The sequence below is a fragment of the Dreissena polymorpha genome, chromosome 1 (assembly GCF_020536995.1).
Source record: "Dreissena polymorpha isolate Duluth1 chromosome 1, UMN_Dpol_1.0, whole genome shotgun sequence".
Lineage (NCBI taxonomy): Eukaryota > Metazoa > Mollusca > Bivalvia > Myida > Dreissenidae > Dreissena > Dreissena polymorpha.
The window spans coordinates 164,979,463-165,006,479 of record NC_068355.1 but is presented as its reverse complement, the minus strand read 5'-3'; the positions used below and the strand labels follow the sequence as shown (position 1 = coordinate 165,006,479).

At 35.5% G+C, this 27,017-nt stretch overlaps 1 protein-coding gene across 14 annotated transcripts in view; it reads left to right on the top strand.

Annotated features, from left to right (window-relative positions):
* LOC127859321 (plexin-A1-like) overlaps positions 1-27,017 on the top strand; it is a 154,696-nt gene that overhangs the window by 125,721 nt on the left and 1,958 nt on the right. The window contains exons 25-35 of one of the 14 annotated variants that reach the window (XM_052396724.1): positions 13,107-13,166; positions 13,597-13,671; positions 14,282-14,501; positions 15,472-15,637; positions 16,845-17,024; positions 18,452-18,540; positions 20,933-21,007; positions 22,089-22,249; positions 24,003-24,150; positions 25,327-25,470; positions 26,472-26,546. The exons of 2 other annotated variants lie outside the window; for them this stretch is intronic. In XM_052396724.1, the coding sequence (XP_052252684.1) occupies positions 13,107-13,166; positions 13,597-13,671; positions 14,282-14,501; positions 15,472-15,637; positions 16,845-17,024; positions 18,452-18,540; positions 20,933-21,007; positions 22,089-22,249; positions 24,003-24,150; positions 25,327-25,470; positions 26,472-26,546 (1,393 nt within the window). Of the gene's footprint in view, positions 1-13,106; positions 13,167-13,596; positions 13,672-14,281; positions 14,502-15,471; positions 15,638-16,844; positions 17,025-18,451; positions 18,541-20,512; positions 20,595-20,932; positions 21,008-22,088; positions 22,250-24,002; positions 24,151-25,326; positions 25,471-26,471; positions 26,547-27,017 lie in introns of those variants that run through there. 11 more of the 14 variants (XM_052396716.1, XM_052396707.1, XM_052396700.1 and 8 more) reach the window with 11 other exon arrangements.

Below are 27,017 nucleotides of genomic sequence, written 5' to 3'. Positions count from 1 at the left end.
AGAAGTAGTTTACACAGAAATACTATTTGTACTATGCCAAAGTCAACAGAATAAACCTTTTTCAGAATATTAACTTGTGTGGACTCTCCTTATATTTTACAAATTGAGATTTTTTGACAATATATGTTTATCATAAGCAATACATGTTCAGCGTTTTTAACTATATGGTACATATCCTTGTTTTACATTCAAGATATTCTGCTTATATGCAAAATAATATCCTTTATGATTTTAATTTATTATATTCAATACAATGTTAAATATTTAAAACAACTTCTTAAAAGTATAATACAACTATGTCCGATTCTATTAAATAACTTACTACCTCTGTAAAATGCATGCTTATTAGTCCTATCTAATGGTTGCTAATAGTTACACATTTATATTAATAAGGTGTACCCATTGTCTGCCCATGTGAACAGCGAATTGTGTTTGGACATCGAAGGTGTCAATCTAGCTACGTCCTACGAAGAAGCTAATGGCAGTGTCACCGTAGGCGATATGAGCTGTTATTTCCACAGGAACTCTTCCTTCTGCAACTCCTCCTATGCTGGAAATCGGTATGTGAAACTCATTCTCATGGCTTAGTTGTACGCTAACCTTATTTCGATTCGCTATGCGGACGGCTGGGTAGGCCGAATGTTTGGCGGTTGTGTGACGTTGTCAAAAGCATTACTTTGTCTATGTATGATGGATTGTATCACAGGTGAAGGGCGCGTGGCCAAGTCACTTTAACAATATCAATTTGTCATAAAACAACATTTTTTATCATATTGGACCAAAAACAAATAAAAAAATTCTGATATGTTATATATGAACAAGGTAGGTATCTCTTGACACAGGAAAATCACCTTCATCAACATTTTATTCGATTTATTGCCTAAATGGCGGTCGATTTTCGTAAACTATGTACCATTTTGTTGGGAAAGGTTGCCTCGTGACGAAAAATGACCACAAACGGCTACTTGCTGACATAAAATACAAGAAAAACTTATCGAACTTGTAAAAATGCTAGGTCGGCTTCGATCTGACCGAAGGTTCAGTGCCGATTTTTACAAGAGTAAAAGTATCGAAATACCCCAGCTACCAAACATACTCCACATTCGTACAATAAACAAATATGAGTTTATCAACTGACAAAATAGATTTGTCTTTTTGTCCACACCAAACACTAATAGAATCGTTATGTTTGAATGTTTATTTCAATCATGTACGATGATCGTCCTTCACCTTACGCTATTTATACAACTTTTGGTTCCGCGCCTCATAGTTACCGAAAACCTGAAACCGAGAACCGTAATCAATATTGAGCGTCTAATCGACTTGGAGCTTGACTCGAAATTGCCGATAAACAATTTCCGATTTACAACGATTTCGACGTTATAATGCAAACAAAAGGACAAATCTGTGTTGGAAGTTGATAAACTCGTATTTCTTTATTGTACGAATGCGGATTATGTTCGTTAGCTGGGGTATTTCAATAGTTTTACTCTTGTAAAATCGGCACTGAACTATCGGTCAGATCGACGCCGACCTAGAATTTCTTTGAGTTCGAGAAGTATTTACTTGTAGTTTATGTCGGCAAGTAGCCGTTTGTGGTCAGTTTTCGTCACGAGGCAACCTTTCCCAACAAAATGGTACATAGTTTACAAAAATCGACCGCCATTTAGGCAATAAATCGCATAAAATGTTGATGAAGGTGATTTTCCTGTGTCAAGAGATACCTACCTTGTTCATATATAACATATCAGATTTGTTGTTGTTTTTTTTTGTCAATATGATAAAAAATGTTGCTTTATGACAAATTGATAGTGTTAAAGTGACTTGGCCACGCGCCCTTCACCTGTGGATTGTATGCGGTTAGCTTAATATTTTGCTTGGAGAATTATATTCTCAAGCATCGGGTCCTAAATTTCAGGTCAAGCTAATAATTATAATGCTTTGTCCAGAACGTAATTTTGGTGAGTATGAATAAAGTTTTTAAAAAAATGCAGAAGTGACGAGCAAGTTTTAGGGCAAAACAGACGTCCTTTAATCCGAGGGCAATGAGACAATGCAAGATATAATGTCAAAGGTCGTAATGAGCTCTTAAAACTGTGAGGAGAATAACTTTGTCAAACATTGATAGATTTTATATAATACAACAGAAATTACAATTCTAGTGTAACGAATAGTCACGAACAAGACATAGGTCCTTAAGTCAAAAGAAAAGGGCAAAAATCAGTATCATTTGTCAAAACAGGAATTACAAAAACTACAAATTGTCTTGACGATAAACTTTTTACGCATGGACAACTTGACAAGAAAAACGTCCATCTAATGATACGCTGAGGTCTAAGGTCTACACATTAAATGGAGAATAAATAATTAAACTCACACGGCATGTCAAATGCAAAACCAGGTCTCTTAGTTGAAGGTCAAGATTGCAATTTAAGGTCAAAGTTCAAATTTAAAAAATCAGTGCTGTGAGATTTTTATCTAATCTGGACCGATCAAATAATCTTTATTTACGTTTGTATCTTTGTGACAATGGATTCTTGTTCACAAGTCTCATTTTTCATAAATATTGTGTATTACAAAGCCATTTGTCACTATTGATTCATTTTAAATTAGGAACAAAAAGGTATAGTGAGGCAGTTTCATATTGCTTCATATTGATTGACATAAGATTTAGTTTTACGATGCATATAAGATATAAATTCATTATACAAAGAATCGAATTTATATATATATATATATATATATATATATATATATATATATATATATATATATATATATATATATATATAATATATATATAATATATATATATATATATATATATATATATATATATATATTCAACGATTTTTTAAGATCCCATGTCAAGCCCAAACATTTCCATAATATTCCATAATATTTAAAACGATTTTAAACGATGTTATTTTGATATTGATGTGTAAATTTTAGTTTATCCTGCAAACTTGGTTTCAATGACGGAAAACAAATAACTGCAAATATTTCTTTGAGGCTGCCTTTCCATGACAAGGTGACATTCAGCAATCCGTTCACATTCAGGGTAAGTGTTGTGGCAGTTTTGATGGAAAAACATGGTGTACATAGTAATGAGCGAAATATGTTCACAGCTGCATTACTGGTGTTACCTTTAAATAATTGCAATTTGTTTGATTTACAATTTTGTTTTTAGTGTTTTCATTTTTTTATATCTTATCGGATTTAGTGTCGTCATAAATTTGTATCATATTAGCTTCCTGCGATATATGACGTCCATCCAAATTTTGGACCCATATCAGGAGGAACGAACATCATGATAGAAGGGAAACATCTCCTCACGGGACGCGATCAGCACATCCGTCTTGGGGGAAATGAATGCACTCTCATCAACAAATCCAAGTGGGTATACTGTTATTTAAAATAACCAGAAATTTCAATTTTGCATACAACTTATTTGAATATATAACAAATTATCAAATATTCAAAAACAGCAAACAAACGAACGTTTAAGCTCACATGTGAACAATGTGCGCAGGTTAGCTTTTGGCATAATATTTTGTCCGCCGCGCTTTTATTCAACAGACATCTACTAAACAGCTAAGGAAAATATATGTAAAAACAACAACAACATAAGAACGCCTCTTGGGTGACCATCTTTTAAAGTTGTTCAAATCAATTTGGTCAACTGCATATTAAGATCAAAAGATATCAAATAAGTTTTTAAAATTGAAACAAGCAGTATAACAGTGCTTTTGGCGTGCCTTCTTAGATTTGTTCAAATCATGTACTTTGGTAAATTGACTCAGACCTGAGGATAACTTTTTTTCCAGTGATGTAAAAAAACACCTTCTCTGAAACTTCAATCCCCAGAATTTTGTAACATTTTATAATGGTCCTCCGCTAGTTTAGTTCATATATTGTCCCTGGGGTCAAAATTGCCACGACAAGGGTGACAAAATTAATAAAAGCTGCTAAAGAAAAAAGTCATTTAATTATTTAAAAAATCTTCCCTAAAACCCGACTTATCAGTGGTAAATATTTGGTGGGTAACATTATACAGCCGTACTCTACCATTTATGTTTAAATCATGACACAAGGTCAAAACTGGCCATGCCTCCTGGGGTGACATGATCGATCTTATAGTAAATATTATTTCGTAAATATATTGTTATCTGAAAGGGGTCATGAATAAATATTTGGTGCGTAAATTTGGTGCGTAACATCGTATGGTGTTTCTCTACAAAGTTTGTTCCAATCATGAACCTTGTGTCACATTTTGAGTGTTTTGTTTATGTGTATAAAGTAAAAACATTAACAATCGTCTTCTCTGAAAACCACAGAGCAAATATGTTTTGTATTCGGCACGTTATACTGTGTGGCGGCCCACTACAAAGTTTTTTTCAAATCCTATCTCTGCCGTCAAAAAAGACCACGAACCCGGGTAACGAGATTCATATAAAATCATATAGCAAAACAACACATATGTTTGTCTTAAACCACATTTCCCACAGCTTTGATATTATATACGTGATATCAGGTTGTACTCCTCGAAGGTATTTTAAAACCATACTCGTAGGGTCAAAACGCCTTGGGCGTCATATTATTTATAATAACTTTTAAAATCTTCCCGAAACATAAAAATGTAATATTTGGCATGGTCCATCAAATAATGGTGTTCTACTTATTTTGTTCAAATCAGGTCCTGGGGTAAAAATTATTCCTGTTTGTGGGTGTAGGGATTACATGTTTAAAATTAAAAAAATGCAGCAGTATAGCTTATAATAAACGTGAATGAAATCGCAATGCACACAGCTTTGATATTTGGTATGTGAAGACCGATTGTTATGCTTTACACATATTGTTCAAATAATGTCTTTAAAAGAATGAACACGCGCCATTGCAAACGTGAGCGATAAAGGGTCATATTGGCCCTCTTGGCAACTTATGCAGAGTTTGAAAACTATTTTAAATAATGTTACTGTAGTCATGTATAACTTTTAATTGTGAAACATTTGTTAATGATTCCAACCATAGTATAATATGCTTGTGGAACGTCAAATTCTTATGTTATCAACAAGTTAATTTCCTTTCAGCGACACACATTTCTTCTGCCGCACAGCCGCTCTCTTATCCGTTGAGAACGTCACAGTGGAGTTAATAGTGGACATGCAGTCAGTGAAGAACTTGTCTGTCAATTTTTCCTATGTCAGTAATCCAGTGATATCTAGAATACATCCAATGAAAAGCTTTATCAGGTAAACTAAAAGGCATCTCATTATAAGAGTAAGAACATATATATTAATTCTATTAGAGAATGAAACTGAAACATACCGTGATCGTCGGTAAAGATGCAACAGTTGTATGTTAAATCATATCCAAACTAATGTCAAACAATATAATGGTTTTAGATCTCATGTATGTCAATGTAGTTTTTATCAAACACTTTTAATGTGTGCCAGTGGAGGTCGACAACTGACAGTGACTGGCACACACCTTCTGGCGGTCAGGCAACCAATGATCGTTGGTTACTGGAACAACGGCACAAACGAATATACTGTGGGAATAGCTGTGAGTTGTTTTTGACAAATTTCATCGAACATGCATTTTTTGTCTTAATTTTGGGAATACCAACCCAGAAAAGATTCAGAATCAAAGTTTTAGCAATTTATTTTAGTATTGCTTAAGTGATTGTTTAGCAATCACAGGTAGTAGTTTTGAATGTGATTGCATAGGTAAATCAAATGGTTGTAACTGTCCTAATGTAGCATTGCATACAAATACAATCAACAACGGTCCTGAAATCGCAAATTAAATTCAAATCTTAATATGGGAGGGCATATTATAATTTGTAACTAAGAAGGGAGTAACTGTCAGTTAGTGGCATATAAATGTCAAAGGGGAACAACTATATTTTAATTAAAATATTTTGCCTTTGTCCTACTTTGCATGAAGTTAACTTTCCCTTTTCGTGGCATATTCGAATCAAAGGGGAATAACTATTCGTGACTTAAAGGGGCCTTTTCACAAATGTGTGCATGTACTGTCCTTAAATGCTTTATATTGATTAATTGGACCTGAAAATCACCAGTAAAGAAACAAGAATACAATTTAAAAAAGCACAAAAAAGTAACCCTCAACTGGACTCGAACCACTGACCCCTGGAGTCATGAAGTAAAAAGTTTCCCCACTTAGACTACTCGGCTATCCGTGCTCATGTTGTGATAAGTTGTATTTTTTACTTTATATAAGCATTCCTCGTAGTTTCACAAAATATAACGACAACAACAGAACTTTCCAAATTCGATCGTTTCCCGTTGCAACGCTTTATAATTTTCCGGTTTTCAAATCGTCAAAAGATGCATATAATGGATATTTTAGAGCATGGTAAATGTTCAGGATTACTGTTTCCTCACTAATATCATAACTAAAACGAAAATTGGCGAATCTTGAAAAAACTTTTTTTAATTTTTCAATTTACCGAAACGTGAAAAGGCCCCTTTAAAGTGTTCTTCCTTTTGTCCTAGAATTGCACGAGACCAACTTTCCTCAACATTTCATCATTGAACGGCACACTGCTGTGCCCAAGCCCGCCACTAAACCAGATTGTGTACCAGTCTAATAGCAGGACAACACGCAGCTTGAAACCAGAAAACGAAATCAGGTAAGTCTAAGTAAGTAATACTTGTTTTTATTTATATACAATCTATGAGAAAACTGAAAGATTATCTAAATCATGTTGTGAATTTGAGATCCATCGCAATTTATTGTTTTTAAGTTTCTGGCGTTTTGTGTTTACTGCTTGAAGTAACTAAAGTCATTATCTGTACCTTTATAGCCTGGGGTTTATCATGGATGGCGTAGTACTTAACCTCCCTCCTGCGATCGGCCGAATTCTCTACTACCCGGACCCCACTCTCAAGCCATTTGGGGTGCAGAAAGCAAACGATACTCTGGAAATAAAAGTTGGTAGTGAAGTAATTTTTAGCTTTTTTTAGTGATAAGAAGGGTTCATTGTAAACAATTTCATTTTTATTTTAAAAGAGATTGTTTGACCCTGTCTTCTATTCACAGGACAATATATTCCTCCTTTATGTGGTCTGACATGAAATGAATCTGGTAGCAAAAACCCAAAACTGCAAATCACTTTATATTAAATATATAATTGTTAATTTAAAGGGAGAAAATTTGATGTATGCTGCTACCAAGGAAGATGTTGAGGTCATTATAGGTTGCATTCCTTGCAACGTGACGGACATGGACCATGCCTATATCAGATGCAACCTACCCAGTCTGAGGCCACTTTGCGGGAAACAAGAGAACTTTACAATCCAGGTTTTGGTAAGGATTGTCTGTTGAGAATAGCATTGCTTGATCAATACATATAGGATCTGGCATGAGTTGTCATATCATACCATATTTTATTAAACGAGTTCAGGAATTTTATTAGTAAGCGAGCCTTTGGCGAGCTTACTAACCAATTTCCTGGGCGAGTTTAATAAAATATGGTATGATATGACAACGAGTGTCACATCTTTTTTATCACATGCTTTTAAATGAGCAAATTAAATAAATATTTACGCAAACATAATGATAACTCTCGAATGTTGTTTACATTTCGTGACGTCATTAGACGTTGCAACGTCATTTCAGCAAAATTACAACATGGGATTGGACAATAAACAAAAACTAAGCAAATGAAAACGCTTAAAAATCATATAACACATGTGTAATAAAAAATATAATGGTTATATTATATGGGTTTGGCATGTGATAAAATTTAAACTTGCATAAAAAATTAATATATAAAACCTTTGTTTTTAAAAATTCTGTTTTATTCCATATAGACACCGAAAAAAAATACATTGATTATTCAAACTTCAACTCAATACTGGAAAAAAGGAAAAGTTAAGATTGTTATATTAAATGTTAATTTTTAATTATGATTAATTTTTGTTTAATTTTAACTTCACCACATAGTTTCAAACTTACCATACGTAAATAACCAAGCGCATTCCATTCCCTGTTTATTTTGAAGGCTATACATACATTTGTAGGTGAAGATCGGATTCCTTGAGCGGGTCGTTGGACACATAGAGTATCCTGTAATAGAACCCATCCAGACCCACGAACACAGCAACTATACGATGGCTGTCTACATAGGTGGCGCTGTAGCGGGTTTTGTGCTGTTCTGCTTAGTTTTTCTTCTCGTCGTCTACGTATTACGCTTCAAACGCTTGCGACAGATGAGGAAACAGGATAGGCAGAGTTATGAGTACAAGATGGACAAAATGGAGGGAAAGTTTAGGAATCAGTGCCGAGAAGGTATACAAGTTATGGATGTGTTTCTAAATGAGAAAGCTTTGCAAAGTGAAAACAGTCATCATTGTGTGCCCTCTGCTGAATTTGGAATTTAATATATAATACAAAGATAAGTGAAATGGTTTTAAATATACTTAATAGTTTGTTTTCGCTCTCCTGATCACAACGTGCTCATGGTGAACTGTTAATTGACTTTTTCCATCGTGCGTCGACCACATTTACCTTTAAAATACTCAAGTGTGTTTTGATTTTATGGGGCACTTGATGACTGTTTCAAGGTCAGTTTTAAAGAGAAAGTCTAAAAAGTTCTTGTTTATAATGTTAATGTAGTTTGGGAAGTTTGGCTTTCCTAGAAGTGATTTACGTCTCCTTCGAGCGAAATGGTAGTGTAGAAGCCGACTGTATAGGCTGTGCAGATAATCTCTCATTTCTTACATGTGTTTCATAAACTGCACTACTTTGAGGCCTGTATATGGCGGCTATGTTGAGTTTTTGGTTTCCGGTGCATTATAGAATGGCTGCTATGATTTCCGTGTTATCCGTGGCAGCTATGAGGTCCCTATTTCGCATCGACACGATTTCTCAAAGAGGCAATAACGGACCAAAGTCCCACTTGCTATAATTATAGGCTTGAGTTCTGATATCAATAGCCCAAATGGTTAACTTTTGATCGTTATGTTTTTGAAGTTGACTACCATAACCACAAATGTGGATTGCTGGCCTTTTTACGCAAGCTATGTGTTTGTTTACAAGGTAATGAGGTTATTTCGGGGACCAAATAGATGTGTCGAGGGATTACAAGCTACTATAAGGTTGTATAGAGAAAGCTATTGATTCAGAGTAAGAATAACTAAGTGTGCTGTATAACTTGTTCGTTGCAATGGATATCCCTAGTGAGCGTGTCATTGTTGTCTCAAAGAGTTAATGGAAAAATTAAGGACTTCGCAGCTAGTGCAGATCCAACAAATAATTGACAATTGAAAGCTTTATCCGAAATTTAACTAATTTCGAAATTTGATACACTCGCCGGCGAGCATAGTGAGACGAGTAAAGCAAATATCACAATTCGCAGATAGGGTGAGATACCTAGGTCAGCACATGATCAATTTTGTTACCACGATTGTAGTTCGGGGTACTAGCTTGTGGCTTATAAATGTGGATCGGTAAGATTCGTGATGTTTTGTAAATGCAAGAAAAATGGCTACTTAAAGTTTTTATATAAACATGGTAAGGCTAAATAAAAATCAGCTATCTGCAAGGTCTGTTGCGATTATGGTTATGTATGCAAGGGATGAGATAGGTAAAGCTGTTTATGCTGTCTATGGCTCAAATCTTTCCAGCAGGTTGTCCGTTTCAAAAAATATTTTTTAATCGATCATATCAAATATGCACACCTCACAACGATATCGATCTACCTTTCTTTCTTTCGAAAATAAAATTAATACGTGTGTGTGGACCATACTTAATTGAAAAGAAACAACCTGTGGTACACAACTATGTGTTTTTTCCCCACCAATCTACACGGTTAAGCTTTTCTATGGCTTTTCTTACTGATTGTATTCAACAGTCACCTTGTGTTATCGCATGTCAGAGTTTGCGGCTCTGCAGACGGCCATGGACGACCTGACGTCAGACCTGGAGGGGGGCAGTGTGCTGTTCAGAGACTACAGCGAGTACGCTTGTCGGACGCTGCTCACAGCTGAAAGGTCACGTTGCCTGCTTGCCCCAACCACCAACCTAGTGAGTGGGCATATAGCTTCGAGTTGTAAACCTTACATTGAACTCCGTATATAACAATCAACATATAGCAAAGCCCTGAGTTGAATCTCAAGAACTTGGTTTAAGAGTGTTGATTTAGGCAACACAATGATTTTTTTACCTGCAATATCTTCTCCATTATTTTAAAATATCTTTACTGTTACTTTAGCATACTTTCTAATGCAATCGCAAGATACGCACGAATCCGATTTACTGATAATAAATACAATTCTGTGCATCAACAGATATAATCAATTGGGCTTTAATTTTGCAGACGGAGAAGGTTGAGAAAGAAATGGAGCAGTTACGGAACTTGTTTAGGAGCCGACAGTTCCTTCTGCTATTTATACGGACATTGGAGAAACAGAACAGTTTCACGATACAAGACAGGTACTGCTTGATAAAACATGTGAGTCTCGCTAAAGGACCCTTTGTTCGTTTAGAAGAGAAATTAAGTGTCTTTCTGAAAATCACGTGGGGACTGCATAGGCTAAACTGCGCTGACACTTTACACATATACACTAAGCCCGGTAGTTCAGAGCGCCGCTCATTTTGATGAGTAAGTGTGAGATATAGCAATTTTGTATTAGAAATGAGTTGAAAATTATGAATAAGTGTTCATGTCAATTAAAAGACGAAGACAATCAATACTTTTCTGGCTGCGTGACTAAAGAAATCGACTCTAAAGTTTAAGACTGTTTCCTTACTAGTGAGAAGGCCACATTGCCCAACTAGTTGGAAAGACACCTTGCCCAAATAGTATGAATGACACCTCGCTCAACTGATTGGAAGGACACCTTACCCAACTAGATTATATTACACCTTGCCCAACAAGCGGGAAGGACACCTTTCCCAACTAGCGGGAAGGACACATTGCCAAACTAGTAGGAAGGTCACCTTGCCTAACTAGTATTAAAGACACCGCGACAGACTAGCGGGAAGGAAATATTGCCCAACTAGCGGGAAGGACACTTCCCTTACAAGTTGAAAGGACACTTTTCCCAACTAGTTGCGATGACACCTTGTCCAACAAGTGGGGAGGACCACTTGCACAACTAGTGGTAAGGACACATTGCCCAAGTATTGGGAATTACATATTGACCAACTAGTGGGGATGACACCTTGCCCAACTAGTGGAGGGGACACCTTCCCCAACTAGTGGAAAGGACACTTTGTCTAACTCATGGGAAGGACACCTCGCCCAACTAGTGGGATATACACATTTCCCAACTAGTCGGGATTACACCTTCCCCAACTAGTGGGAAGGACACCTTGCCCAACTTATGGGAAGGACACCTTGCCCAAATTATGGGCAGAACACATTGCCCAACTGGATTGGTGGGAAGGACACTTTGTCCAGCTGGTGGGGAGGCCGAAGACACCCTGCCCAACTAGTGGGGAGGACACCTTGCCCAACTACTGGGATAGACACATTGCCCAACTAGTGGGGATAACACCTTGCCCAACTAGTGGTGACGACACCTTGCCCAACGAATTGGAAGGTAACCTTGCCCAGGTAATGGGAAGGACTTCTTGCCCAAAAAATGGAAAGGACACCTTGCCAAACAAGTGGAAAGGACACCTTGCCTAACAAGTTGGAAAGACACCTTGCCCAACTCGTCGGAAGTACACCTTCCTTAACTAGTGGGAAGGACACCTTCCCTAACAAGTTTGAAAGACAACTTGCTCAACTAGTGGGACTGACACCTTCCCGAACTAGTTGGAAGGGCACCTTTCCTTAAAAGTTGGAAAGACACCTTGCCCAACTAGAAGGGATGATATCTTGCCCGATTAGTGTTAAGGACACTACTCCCAACTAGCGGGAAGAACACCTTGTCCAACTGATGAAAAGGACACCTTACCCAACTAGCGGGAAGGACACCTCTCTCAACTTATGGGTAGGTCACTTTACCCAACTAGCGGAAAGGACACCTTGCCCAACTAATGGGAAGGACACATGACCCAATTAGTGAAAAGGACACCTTGCCCAATTGGCGGAAATGCCACTTCCCTTTCTAGTGCCTGGGGAAGAAAATTTGCCCATCTAGTTGTAAGGACACCTTGCCCAATTAGTGGGGAGGAAAACTTGCACAACTAGTGGGAGGACAACTTGCCCAACTTATGGGAAGGACACCTTGGCTTATTAGCGGGAATGACAATTGCCTTACTAGTTGGAAGGACCCCTTGCCTAGCTAGTGGGGATGACATTTTGCCAAACTAATTGGAACAACACCTTGCCCATTTAAGGGAAAGGACACTTCCCTTACTATTGGGAAGGACACCTCGCCCAACTGATGGTAATGACACCTTGCCCAAGTAGCGGGAAGTACTAATTTCCCAATTAGCAGGAAGGACACTTCTCTTGCAAGTGAGATAGACACCTTGCCCAACTAGTGTGGAGGACACCTTGAGTTATTAGTGCGAATGACATATTGCCTTACTAGTGAGAAGGATACATTGCCCAACTAATCAGAAGAACACCTTTTCCAACTAGTGAGAAGGACACTTAGCCTAACTAGCGGGAAGGATAACTTGCCCTTCTGCTGGGAAGGCCTGCCTCAATACAAGATTTTATAAATAAATATTTCCAACATATATTTATACAATTTATTATTATGACTTTTTGAGACAATTTTTATAAATATTTGAAATACCCATAGACCCAATTATTATATTTATAAAAAAATTGTTATTAATAGTGAAGCACGTTTAAGAGATGGAAGCAACAACAAAATAACAGCGAGATAATTCACCCTGTTACAATATACATCAAGCTTAAAAAGTTTTAAATCAAATTTTATGAGTACATGTTTTGGTTTCAACATTCCTCAGCAATACATTATTAATTGAGTTTCCTTTTGCTTGACATTAATAATTAGAATATCAGATAAACGTTGACGGAGCTTAAACAAGATCTTTTTCAGTTGGATCCACAGTTTATCCTGTATAAGGTGAATTGTTACATATTCAATTAGAGTGAATATCAGGATTTAGTTTACTCATTTTCGAATTTAGTGTTGTTTTTACTGCAGATCTGATGTTGCCACGTACCTAATGGTGATCAATCATGATAACATGGAATACATCACAGGGTAAGCCACATAGTGTGTCTACCTTCTCTGATATAAATTAGCCACGCCATTCGAAAATTAGATCAAATGTTATATGCGGCCAGCGTAACTTCAGACCATCTTTCTTAGTAGCGCAGTCTGGTCAGGAGCTACCTTGTCCACTATAAAGTCACGCAAGATGTCGCGGTCTCAAAGATTAAATTATCTAAACACTATCAGCTATACATAACTGTTGCGTGTGTGTGTTTTTCCAAATAAATTCTGACCCAATGCTCTTTAAATTTCTCTATCGTGATGTTTTATATTCAAGTTATCAATAAATCAGTATTTTCTTTTCGAGAAATATACATTTTGGAAAATTATTTTATTGAAGGTACAACAAATACCAAGTTCATTTAGAAAAATGTAAATGTCAATAAATTAGTGAGATGTTCCTATTTTCTTTTTGCAGCATCCTGACAAGCTTGTTAAATGACCTGATAGACAAGAATGTCTCATCTAACACACCAAAACTGCTGCTCAGGAAGTATGTAGACTCATAATACTTTTATCGTACGGGTTCTTTGAATTTAAATTGCATTTTTGTATTTTTCTAGCTCTATCTGTTACACTAATTACTACTAGTAATTAAGAGTTCTTTCATATATCGATTAAGCATACAATGCAATATAGAACATACTTAACGATCTTCTGGTGAATTAAATATTTATTACATATATCTTATTATAATTATAAATCAAAATGATTTTATAGTTTGTCGTGTTAAACGCGTTTAAGATGAAACCAGTTTCAAATAAAGTCTTTATCATAAAGATTGTTGCCAATGGAATTCAAGGAACAAGCATTGTTTTGGTAAGTATTTTCAGCTGAAATATTGATATGGTTGCCACCTATCAACCGAAAGGCCACAGGTTTGAGAATTCTCAAGATCTCCCACAATTACACCAAGTTCTGGCTCCACGCACAAAACTTACTCGAACGCGTTTCACAAGCCACAGTTTTTTATGCAATCAAGCTAAAATAAATAGTTTTAAACTAACCTGCATGGCTGTGTTTCCTATTGCTTATTCACCCAGTGTGAGTCAGGTCCTATGCATCTTTACAGCTGTTTAACAATGCATCTTTTATCACATCAGGTCGGAGTCAATTGGTGAAAAGTTGTTAACTCATTGGCTGTCCATTGGCCTCTACCATTACCTGAAAGAACAGACCGGCTCAGAGCTATTCAACCTGTATAAGGCCATCAAGATACAAGTGGAGAAAGGACCAGTCGACTACATTACGGCCTGCGCTAAGTACACACTGTCAGAGGACAGACTGTTCACTGATACGGATACAGAGGACCCTAAACAGCTGGTAATATTCCTAACAGTTTTATTAACATGAATTTGCTCAATAGAAAACTTGCCTTGACGCAATTTATTTGGTTTTATATTTAAAGGGACCGTCAACCATGACTGACGAAAAAAGAAAAGTTCTAAAATATAGTATTTTTTACAATTATTACTTTATATTGATTAAAATATCACGACTGGTATATTACATTACTTGTTAGTTGTTATGTTTTCATATTTTCAGTATATTCGGTAATAAATTTTACTGGGTACAGGTACCACAGGTACCAGGTAACTGCCAGTTAACTATAAATAACGCAAGTAGATTGATTATCATCGTCACGTGGTAAACCCAGGAATGCAAATTGTCGTGCGTAGTGAATTGTATATATTTTATACATACAATTATCAATCTACTTGCGTTATTTATAATGTGTATATCGTTGTCACCTATTTTTGCGATGTACTTTCGATTTCACATCGCACAATTTTATTACCGAATATACTGAAATTATGAACTTCTTTCAAGTAATGTTATATACCAGTCGTGATATTTTTATCAATATAAACTAATAATTGTAAACAATACTTTATTTTAAAACTTTTCTTTTTCCGTAATTCGTGGTTAACGGTCCCTTTAAAGTGTCAAAATATAATGATACATAAAATTATATTTAATAAAATGGTGGGGATGTGTGTCAAAAGTTAGATGACCTTCAACTTCACTCTGTTCTTATATTCATTAAGACTTATGTGTGCAGCTGCTTAATGTACTCAAATATTGAATACATTTTACAACAATACCATGCTAAATTCTGGATATCATTAGAAAATAACATAAACTACATCATTTGTCATCTGCATAAAAAGTGTTTCGTACTCACACTTTTATAATAGAAACAGTCATTTCATTGTTAAACATAGATACGTCTTTGATACGTACGTGTATATCGCAATTGTCATAAACATAACTAGAATATTACTGTCTTCAGAGATTGGAGGTTACCCACTTTGACTACCTGGAGAACAAACAGAAGCAGGTCGAAGTGACGGTCCTCGACTGCGACACGATAACCCAGGCCAAGAGCAAGATGCTGGAGATCCTCTACAAAAATGTCGGCTACTCCATGAGGCCTCCTGTACACACAACTGTGCTGGGTAACTCACGATCCTCTATGAGAACATAGAAAAAAAAGACATCTTATGAATACTATTCTTCTGATTTATGTAGCCATTGGTAACATAGCAAGTTATGGAATATATAGTTTTTATTATTTCCAGCAACGTATTTATCATTTTCTATATACAAAGTAAGTGGTATGATTGTGGAATATTCAGTATTAGGCACCAAATCATGAGCGTAACCGTATGTCTTGAAAAAAAACACCCGGATTGTTATTCATTTTGAACGACAAAAACAATTCGTAGAACTTTTCATTTAAAATGTTCTGCTGATTTACACCGCATTCAAGACATTCAGACAATACAGACAGGACCCGCATACGGGAGACCCCATAACTGTAAGAGACAACTCCGACCTTGAATGCCCACAGAATATATGCTTAGCTGAATACAGAATTGTTGCTTGCTTTTATACTCTAAAGTGGAGGCAGTTCTTCTTGGACATCTTATATCAGGTATATTGAGCGAGGTCACCTCTGAATGAAGCGAAACACGAAGTGATCATGTTATTAAACATTATAAATTGTATTTTCGGCTGGTTAGTTTGAACTAATAAATGAAATATGACACATTTTACGTCTGATATACATTTGTGAGACAACGTCACATGATATGTAAAGTAATAAATCAATAAAATGCACTGGCTTTAACATTCAATATATCAAAATTTGGACCCCAAAACCATGTCTGCATAAAACATAAATATTGACCTACTTTTGGGATAAGGCTGTTTAGAAGGTCATTTTTTTATTATCCCATATTGACAATTTGCTTAGCATCAACACTACTTAATAAAACGCTTTTATGTTTCCATTAAACTCTCATAATACTTACATAACCTGACTTTATTTTGTCATTGATATTGACCTAACTTTGTATTTATACTTATTCAAATCAATCAATACTGACGGACGATGCTTTCGCGACAGCTTTCAGTGTTGAAATCAGCATCATGTTTAATTAAATATTTTGTAAGAGGTTAATACTGCTAGTTCCAAAATAAATCATGTGTGCATAGAAATCAAGAGAATAACAAACAGAAATCCTTCCCTGAAGTGTGCCTGAATGCGTTAGATCTCCTTTCAGAGCTTTGTGAATACCATCAACCCTACGGACTCACACACATTATGCATATCTAGAACTTCAGACAATATGTGACTCACATGACATTTTTTTCTCTCAGAGGTTACCATGGGTGATGGATCAAAGCTTGAGCTTCATGACGAGGACCAAAGCAGCGTAAAGGAATCAGGCTTCTGGCGTCGCATCAACACCATGCGCCACTTCCGTGTACATGACGGCGCCAATGCATCCCTGTATTTCAACAGGGAAGACCTGATCAGCTCTGTTACCAGGAAATCAGGTGTGATGAAAAATAGTTGAATTGCGCCAATGTGGGCAACACTTGTAAAACTATTTACTGTTTGCCCAATGTTAGACCCATATAATTTGCAGATAAAGAAAAAATAAGATCGTGTTAGAAGCATAATAAGATATGTTTCTGTAATAGTTTGTTATCGGAAAAACCATGGGAATGGTATAGATGCATGTAATCAAATCCTTCGTGCTGTCCACTTGTGATTAAATTCTTCAACTCATCTATACTCCTGAATGTGGGTTATTTGACAATACAATATGATACAAATATATTTCTTATGTAAATATCTTCCGATATTGTACTTATAAAAACCTAGTAAGTGTGACATATGTGGCCGATGGTCTAACGTGGACTGACTCTTCAGAAGTGAATATCAGAGGTAACAAACATGGCCGTATTAAATTTTGATTGGTCAATAAAACTCCGCCTGCGTACTTGCTCATTGTTGATTGGCCGCTAATGCGCTGATTTAATGACGTGGTAGGAAACGTGCTAGACACAATTATCACGTTTGACCTGTTCGACCGATGTTTTTGGTGGTTGATAAGATAACAATGCTCGAAGCAAGGAAACTGCCCTTCGATAAGAAATCATTTTGACATCTATGACATATTCTATGACATATTCTATCTGTCTTGGTTTCCGTTATGTATACAGTCAAAAGGAGATCGTTCACCTACATGTGTTGGTCTCAAACGCATTAACAATGAACACTAAGGTATACCGTTTGGCGTTTTCATTCTAATCATTTGCGAAATATTTGAATAAAAATTATTTTATTTCATTTATACTACTATATTTTTCATAATGTAACACCTATTAATACGTTTCAAACTCCGATTATTCAATTTCTAAAATTATGAAAAGAGAATTATTATAAATTTTTGAAAATATATTTATTTTCTTACAATAAAATTATATTATTTTCGTCTAAATATTTCTTCCTCAAAATTATGTCCGTTATACTATTACATTTATTTATAATTTCTTAAATTCTAATGTATGACGTAAGCAATGATGCCCCTAAATATTCGTTACGTTACAGGTTTGATATTGTCCTGCATTGAAAATTTCGAAAAAAATGCACCTTTTTCAAATTAGAACTGTTACAACTTGCTACATATAACGACTTGCGTGCAAGGTCTTTTCCAAAATATTTGAGCTGCGCTCTGGCAAAGCCGGGCTTAATTTATGTGCGTAAAGTATCTTGCAATATTAGCCCGTGCAGTCGAAACAGTTTAATCAGAGACGACCATTTCCGCTTTTATGGAATTTAGAGTAGGTCATCTCTAAACGAAACTCAAGGGTAAAAGGAAAACGACCTCCGTGATTGGTTAATCTGGGATAATATTTTACCCACATGCATTTATTCCGGGGTTTCCTCTTGTTTAAATATATATTTCTCATTACAGCGGAAACGCCGGAGGCATTCATTGTTGGCAGCATTAGGAAGTCAAAGCCTGTGGTTAGAACCCTCAGTGGATCAAAGTTCTGGCACATGGTGAGTGAATGAGAAGACCTAAGTGTCAGCTTTTGGTTTCCTCTCTTTATTATCGAAACCGAAGGTGATATAGTTTAATGAAAACTCATGCATATATACCATATATTCTCACTAGGTATTAAATACACCAAACAGCATTTCAAACATTGACATTAAATTCAATGAGATGGTATTTTGTCATGGAATTCGATCACATTTTTCAGCTTATAAATTAGAGATCCAGACACTCAATGGAACATCATTTTTAGCACCATTAAATATGTCGAAGTTGACACAAACTACAATCCTAACTTCTCTCATGATAAAAGTAAATGAATCTGATGTCTATTGCTATCTGAATTTAGCCAGCACCTAGCCCTCTTTATATACCAAAATCTGTCAATTTTTTAATGGTTTTTAGCTACAAAATACTTTGTGGTCCACAATAAATATATGGGAAATAAGAGAAATAAGAATGTTTTGTTTGAATTCGTTTGATTTTATTATCACGCAAATACAGATACATACAACTGTTCATAGATAAAAAGTTGGATCACACAATTTTAGACGTTAATATCGACATACCTGTCCTTGCCATTATGATTGAATAAAGAGGAACAAGATATGTATGGATTTACATGGATTACTGATGCAAACATGTTTGCTTTGTTAACTTGAGTCGTATACTGTTATATAAATTTCATTTTTCTCAATCATAGCTACCCGAAAACATTAATAAACAAACTCCTAGCTTATACAAACTTACATAAACAAATTTACCCACTACTGTGTTGTAATGTATGAGTGTTATTTCGACTTGAGAATTTTGTCAGAAAATTTAACTTTGTTATTCAGTCAAAGCCCACACGCAAACAAAATTGTTTTTGCTTTTTGAAAAAGTTTTCACAGACGAAAACGTATTACGCTACAATATGAAGATGGCTGTAACTAATAAAGTTCCCTATGAATCCCTAGTGAAACGCATGCAATTATACCTTCAATCTAGACCTATCTAGACATTACCTGTGATTGTTTAGGAATTAGTGGGGGCAAGGTCAACATTACTTTAAATTAAACTTAAACAATACATTGCTTGGGATTTCAGAAGGGTGGGTAGATCATGTCACCGATTCTTTAATATAACAGAAATAGTCTTGTTGAATTACTCAAGAACTTATCAATCTGTTGCAACCAAATTAATACATAGTTACCTTCAATCAAGACCTAAGCAGTCATGGCCTACACCAAATGTTGCCCTACTTTGACGGGACAGCTATCTACTTAACAAATGTAAAATTATTTATTACGGATTATATTGTATTTGCAAGGCTTGAAAATGTTTCTTGTAACGACATTTGTCGTTGTCACTCCTCTGTATGTTGGATATTTACGAAAGTGTTGCTTCTGTTTAAGCATGATTTCATGCTTTTCTGATTTGTTATTATAAGTCCCCCTTTTCAATGTCCTCTCCAGTTAATTCCAGACCTACTGTACTTTTCTAATTGCATTCCTCACATTTCTATATAAGATTTTGTTCACTTGATGAAATATTTATTTCTGTTGACTAAATAATCATGCAGATAAAATGGTCATTCATCTAAATAAATTTATTCTACTTCGTTAAACCCATATCCTTATATATATATTAGCCTTTGGGTCAAACATCTGTGTGGTCATGGCTTTATGGACTCTTTAATTTGAATGTATATATATGTAAGAACAATTCAATAACAGTTGTTTTGCACTTTATACAATACTGTTTGATCATTATTACTCGTGGAACAATAGTTTTTATTGATTGTGTTGGTTGTCCGATCCACGAATTAAACGCAAACCCATCGGAAAAAGACGAAATTAACTCATATTTTCCAAAACCAGAAATCCACCAAATTAAGTGTGAACGAAAAAGTCATTTGTTTTTCATAAAGAAAACATTAAATTATATGCTGACGAATATAATTGATTTTACACTTTTTTGTCCATTTCTTAACAGGTTAGGGATTTTCAAGTTCTGAATATTTTTCCATGATGCCCCTAATCCGCGCATGTGTCTTTCTTCACTATCTTTTCTGCTGGTATGTACACGAATGGCTGATTTGCTTTTGATTTATGCACCAATTATTCTGAATCTATAAAAGCATATCTATGAGATGAAATAAGTATGGGTATGATTAGAAAAAATTAATGAATGTTTTATATGTGTTTCAAGTTTCAAAGAAACCTGAAATTTTGCATAAGTTTATTCTGATTTAAAAGTATTTAAAAAAGGAATAAAAAATCTACCATACTTAAAGTTAATGTCCGATTCTCTATGACAATATGATGAATCCATTTGTGTTTTTGTTGAGATTGTCGATAAATATCTTATTGTCTGTGTATGGTCTGTGTTTTCTGACCTTTTTTCAACAAACAGATGAAACAGAATCAGGACGACGACGAGGTTAGAATGTCCACCGACCTCTTTCTACCTAGACTCATCCAAACAAAGGTACCAGTCTCAACTGTGTTTCTGGTCATTTTTAAGGGGTTTTAAACTTGCAAAACAATAATGCTTTTCTTTGCAACTATTAAACACTGTATGCAGGTTTATGTGATTTTACCCATAAATGAACTTTTGTATAATATTCCATACAAACAGTATTGTGTAAAACCATTGACAACTTGTTAGTGATGCTCCAACAAATGCAAGAACATTGAGCAGTCCATGCTCAAATAGCTTTGTTAGTTGTAATCGAAATATATTTTATTGTTAAGCCGACATATTGAATAATTGCTTGGCCTAAATAGTTTACTTGAAAGGCTCATGTAGGTTGACATTTAGGATGTGTATTTTGTATTAAGTTATACTTCATGCTTTTATTATGACATACAAATTCTTGCCTGCTTACTACTTAACATGATAGCACATATTGTTTTCTAAAACACAAGAATAGGTCATCAACACATTAAAATTAAAGATTATTAGCATCGCTTTGCTGACAAAGGGCTTTTTTATTTGTTAATGTATACATATTAAATTGCATATATGGCCAACAAAGTTAATAAAAACACTAAATGAGATTCCATCATCTTATTATATCCAGTTGTTTTCTATGCAGAACTAAGCCCTACACAACTATGTTATCTGATGTAGAAACTATTCAGCAGGTAAAGTAGAGTTAAGCTTAATTTATGATCTGAGCCTTGTTCTGGGAAAACAGCACTCAATTACTGTGCGTAAAGTGTCGTCCCTGATTAGCCTGCGCAGTTGACACAGGCTAGTGTGGGACGACACTCTCCGCCTTAACTTGATTTTCGCCAAGTAGACGAATAATACAATACATGCAGAACGTGGCGTTTCTGATACGCCTGCTTGGACTGCAGACGGTACAGGCTTATCAGTGACGACACTTTCCGCCGAAACTGAATTTTCGCTGAGAAGAGACATCCTTTAAACGAACTATACAATAAAAGTCGACAGTGTCGATTCTGATTAGCCTGTGCGAACTGCAAAGGCTATTCTGGAAAGGCACCTAACGCACATGCATTAAGCTCCGTTTTCCCAGAATGAATCTCATCCTTACTTGCAGGGCACTCTCCAGGCGTACATAGACAACTTCTTTAAGGCCATACTGCACGTCTCTACCGAGCCACCAATAATTGTCAAGTACCTGTTTGACTTCCTGGAGACTGCCGCAGCCAGTCGCTCCATCACTGACCCCGAGGTGTTGCACACATGGAAATGCAACAGGTAGTCAGAAATCTCGGAGCACATCATGGACATTATATTTTCACTAGCTTAGTTCAGAGAGTGTTTTGTTTCAGACATTTTGATAGAAAATGTCCAGTAATATACAAGAAAGAAAAGTTGGGAGGTCTGTTTTAAATTTGAAAATAAAAACGTTTCTATGTTTTTTAATATTCAATTGCAACCTTTTCAAATTTAAAATATATATATATATATATATATATATATATATATATATATATATATATATATATATATATATATATATATTGACACTAAATTAGTGTATTTGATTTATTGAATGTATCTGACGAGTTGAAGAAAGGCCTTTCTGAGACGAGTCGGATAAATGCAAGTACACAAAGGCAATAGCATTTTATTGATTAATACAATAGCCAAATCAGATCTATCATTGAGAAGTGGTATCAATGTTTGTATATTCCCTTATACGCCACGCCAAAAAAGTCCTAAACGATTCCAAACGAAAGCAAAGTAACACAACAATATAACACAATATGCCTCGGTTCAAATTTAATCAGCATTTCAAATGGCACAGACATACTTAGAAACAGAGGCATGTGTTCAATCGTAAATTCTTGTTTCTACAAAGAAAGAGACCGATAACAAAGATTGCTGCCATTTTGAACTTACAAAATGTGTACCCCTACGTCAAGCATGTTATTGGCAATATTAGTCAATAAAAAATCGTCTTCAACTCTTTGTTAAGTGACACACGTTTTACTTAATAGAAAATAAAAGTCAAACTGGCTCTTGCTGTACTCACCAAAGTTGTTGTATGGATTAAAATCGCCATGTTTATTTTCGTCTAATTTTGTTTGCCCTCATAATGAGTTGAACATCAGCACGCGGATTATTTATCGCCATCATCCTTTTCATTTTTTACAATTATTTTTGGATAAATATAATTTAATCAACTTAAAAATAAACGACATATTCATCAACGAAATTACCCTTTAAATTATTCGTGAATTTTCGTCAACAAATTAAAGGACAATGCATCCCAGTAATAAGACTTAACAATCTTTCAAGTCACTGACACTGTTTTCAATATTTTAAAACATCGCCTCATTCGAGTTAATTCTTAATTATTAATGAAAATTACAATTTATTATTATCTGTTTCTTTTTAGCCATATATTGCAACACTTTTATGCACATTTTACAACAATAATTCATCTGTATCAGAAAAATACATCATATGTTGATGTAACTACCTTTTCAAATTCTCAGACATTCGCGTCCTTGACCTGAATGATGTAATCAAGTGATAACGTCAGCAAGCAAGCGCATGCAATTTGTTTTGCATTCAGTGAACGTGAAAAAACCAATGGAAACGCTGCATTGAAGTTATAACTTACGGCTATTTATCGTTACATTAATTTGAAAAGTATTAATGCAATATGTATATACTGAAATATAAGAACAAATAAATGAAGATGTCAAATATTCTACAAGTCTTAACTGAATTTAAATGTTAATCGGAAGTGAAATGCCACATTGTTATCCGCTATGTAAATGAAGAAGAAGCGGAAAGGCTGGTAAGGATGTAAAGCACTAGTTTACGCATTACCCTGAGTTTCCTTCTATAAAATCAGTTCGCTGTAGGAGTAATGATTGTTTGTGAATGAACATTATTTCTTTGAATTTTTGATGCCAGTACTTGAAAGCAATATCAACAGCAGTGCTCAAAATAATACGTTGCTACAATGCCTATTCCTGCTGTATACCACTTTCAGCCTGCTGCTGCGGTTCTGGGTGAACGTGATTAAGAACCCTGAGTTTGTGTTCGACATCCACAAGCCGGTCATCGTGGACTCGTGTCTCTCCGTCGTGGCTCAAACTTTAATGGACAGCTGCTCTACGTCAGACCTGAAGCTCGACTCGGTGAGGCTCACCTTCGTGTGGTCCTGTTATTTAAATCGAAAAACGGGGGCAAATGCATGTGCGTTATCTTAGATTAGCCTAGAAATGTCGCACAGGCTTATCAGTGACAAACAGTCAACCTTTACTGGATTCTCGCTAAAAACAATGTCATACATGTGGAAATCGTCGTCCCTGATTAGACAGTAACAACCATCAGATAAACTATGCGGAACCTAATTTTCGCAATCTTAAGTAGTAACCTTTTTCTTTCAGATTTGCTTCTTTGAGATAAGGTATTCAACTAAATGTTTATATTGATAAATAATGGATTTTTTCCTGCACATTCGTGTGTGTTTTTTTCACAATGAAGCATTTCAGCAAATTGGCTTTCCTCAATAATTGATCACAAAGCAGCATTAAATTGCATAGTTTATCTAAATAGTTTCGCAAATTTTCCCGGTGGTCGTTCTGTGAGGGAAGAGGACAATCACAACAAGCTTGGTATGGTATAGGGGGGAAATAACCCTGGGTTATGGTAAGGTTAGGGTTAGGGGTCGGGTTAGGGTTAAGGTATGGGTTAAGGCTAACCCTAACCCAAACCCGACCCCTAACCCTTACCCTCTACCCCCCATGCGCATTACAATACCATGCCTCGATCGCTGTCGTTGTCCTCTTCTCTCAGTGATGGTTGCATAGTCTAATATGATATGAAACTTTAAGCACATGCATGAAACATCGCTTTCTCTTTCCCAGAGCGAGTCTCAATTTTGCTGTAAATTGTTGCTAGGCAACAGCGCATTATGTTTTCTATTAGATGTGTCCTTGGTAGAACCAAAATTGACATCGTTGGCCTTTTGAAAAACGACGATTCATATAATCTGTAATGCACAGTTTTTTTTTGTTACTACTGGCGACATTCATCCTGCAATTCACATATATTTTACCCATAGAAAGAAAGCAATGGTATGAAACGTCTTATCTTCAATGGAAGTAATATTGATATGTGTACAAAACAACCAATTATTTTTTTAAGATTTAAGATAATAATACCAATCACAATGACACCTTGTACTTAAAATGTTTCTAATTAATAAAGTCCTCACAGATCAAAATTGCCTCATTTAACTAGCGTCTATGTTATTACAAATACTGAATCAGAATGTATATCAATAAATGAGTTAACCATATTTTTTTCAGAACTCTCCTTCTAACAAGCTGCTGTTTGCCAAGGACATCCCACGCTACAAGAAAATGGTGGCTAATTATTTCATCGAAATGAAGTCGCGACAACCCGTCAGCGACCAGGAGCTCAACTCTTTTCTCACGCAGAAAGTCTCACAGGCAAGCGATAGTTCATGTAGTGTATGGAATTAGTGATATATTGGACGACATTGATGACGTTCAATTGAACGAATGTTTATGGGGGCTAAGTATAAAAGTACGGAAAGCCTGTTTTGAAATAAATTTCAGTGGTTAAGCAAAAAAGGATGATTTATAAAACGATAACACACGGCTGAGCTTGACCGGACGTCTAAACATTGCGTACATGCATATCAAAATCTCTGCGAGATTAAGTATGGTAACCAGCATCAAATGCACAGAAAGAATCGGTTTTAAAATTATTTCATCCCCCAATCATTCCATCCTGCGAAACCCTTAAGGTGATGCAATTCTTGTTATCTATAGGTCGATAGTGCGTGTCATGTAATATATATGTGCATTATTGAGGCACTCTAGAGTTCCTTTCCTGATAAGAAATTGAACTAAGTTTTGTTTTGATATTGTCAGACGACTACAATCGAGGCCTATAAAACAGATGGATATAGAGGGCCACAGTTGAGGCTAAAAGTGTGCCCTTAGTTAAATAATAAACCAGGGAATTTTCTTGAATCCCTAATATCTTGAATAAACATTGTTGTTGTCCATGAAATTTTCTTAAATCAATCGTTAAACCAATTTTCTAGGATGTTGTGTTAATTGTATATATATTTTTTATATATCTCAACATAAGATCAAAACCAGTTTTCAGACATCACATCTAATCTTTTAATTGTCCTGTCTCTGATTTCATTCAATTAAAGTCGTAGTGAGAGGAAGTGAATCAAACTTATTCCTGAAGTGTTAATGTTATACCGGGTACACGTCCATTGTTTAACCTATGTCTCATGATGGAAAAAAGAGACCCATGTCTGTAGTGATCAAGATTTTTTTTAAATCTAGTGTATAAAGATCATAAAGTAGTTATCCGTGTGCATAATGTGTCTTACAACTATTTTATTTATTACCAATTAAACCGTATCTAAAGAGCCTACTCCTTATAATTATAGAACATCTTGTTACAGAAATATGGTTCCAAACTGCACCAGTCTACTGCACTTCATGAGATGTACACGTTTGTCAACCGTTACAGGGACAAGGTACTCTTAGAATTTGAGACTCACTTTGGGTAAAATGGGGTTTAATGCATGTGCATAAGGTGTCGTCTAAGTTAAGCCTGTGCGGTCCACACATGCTAATCCGGGACACTTTATGTCTAAACTCGATTTAAGCTAAGAAGAGACTTCATTTAAACGAAAAATAAGTCATGTGACCCCAGATTAGCCTGTGGAGGTTGGTAGTTAACTTTGATTAACATGTTGGTAGCTAACTTTGATGCAACCTCTTGGTAGGTTACTTTGATTTAACAAGTTGGTAGGTAAAATAGATTTGTAGGTAACCTTGATGTAATATGCTGGTGTTACACAAATGAACATGCACAATCAGTCAATGAACTAAGTTAACCTTGATGCAGCATATTGGCATGAATCCTTAATGTTAAATGTTGGTAAGTAACCTTGTTGTAACCTGCTGTCAACTAGGGTTACCTAACAAGAAGTTATAATTATAAA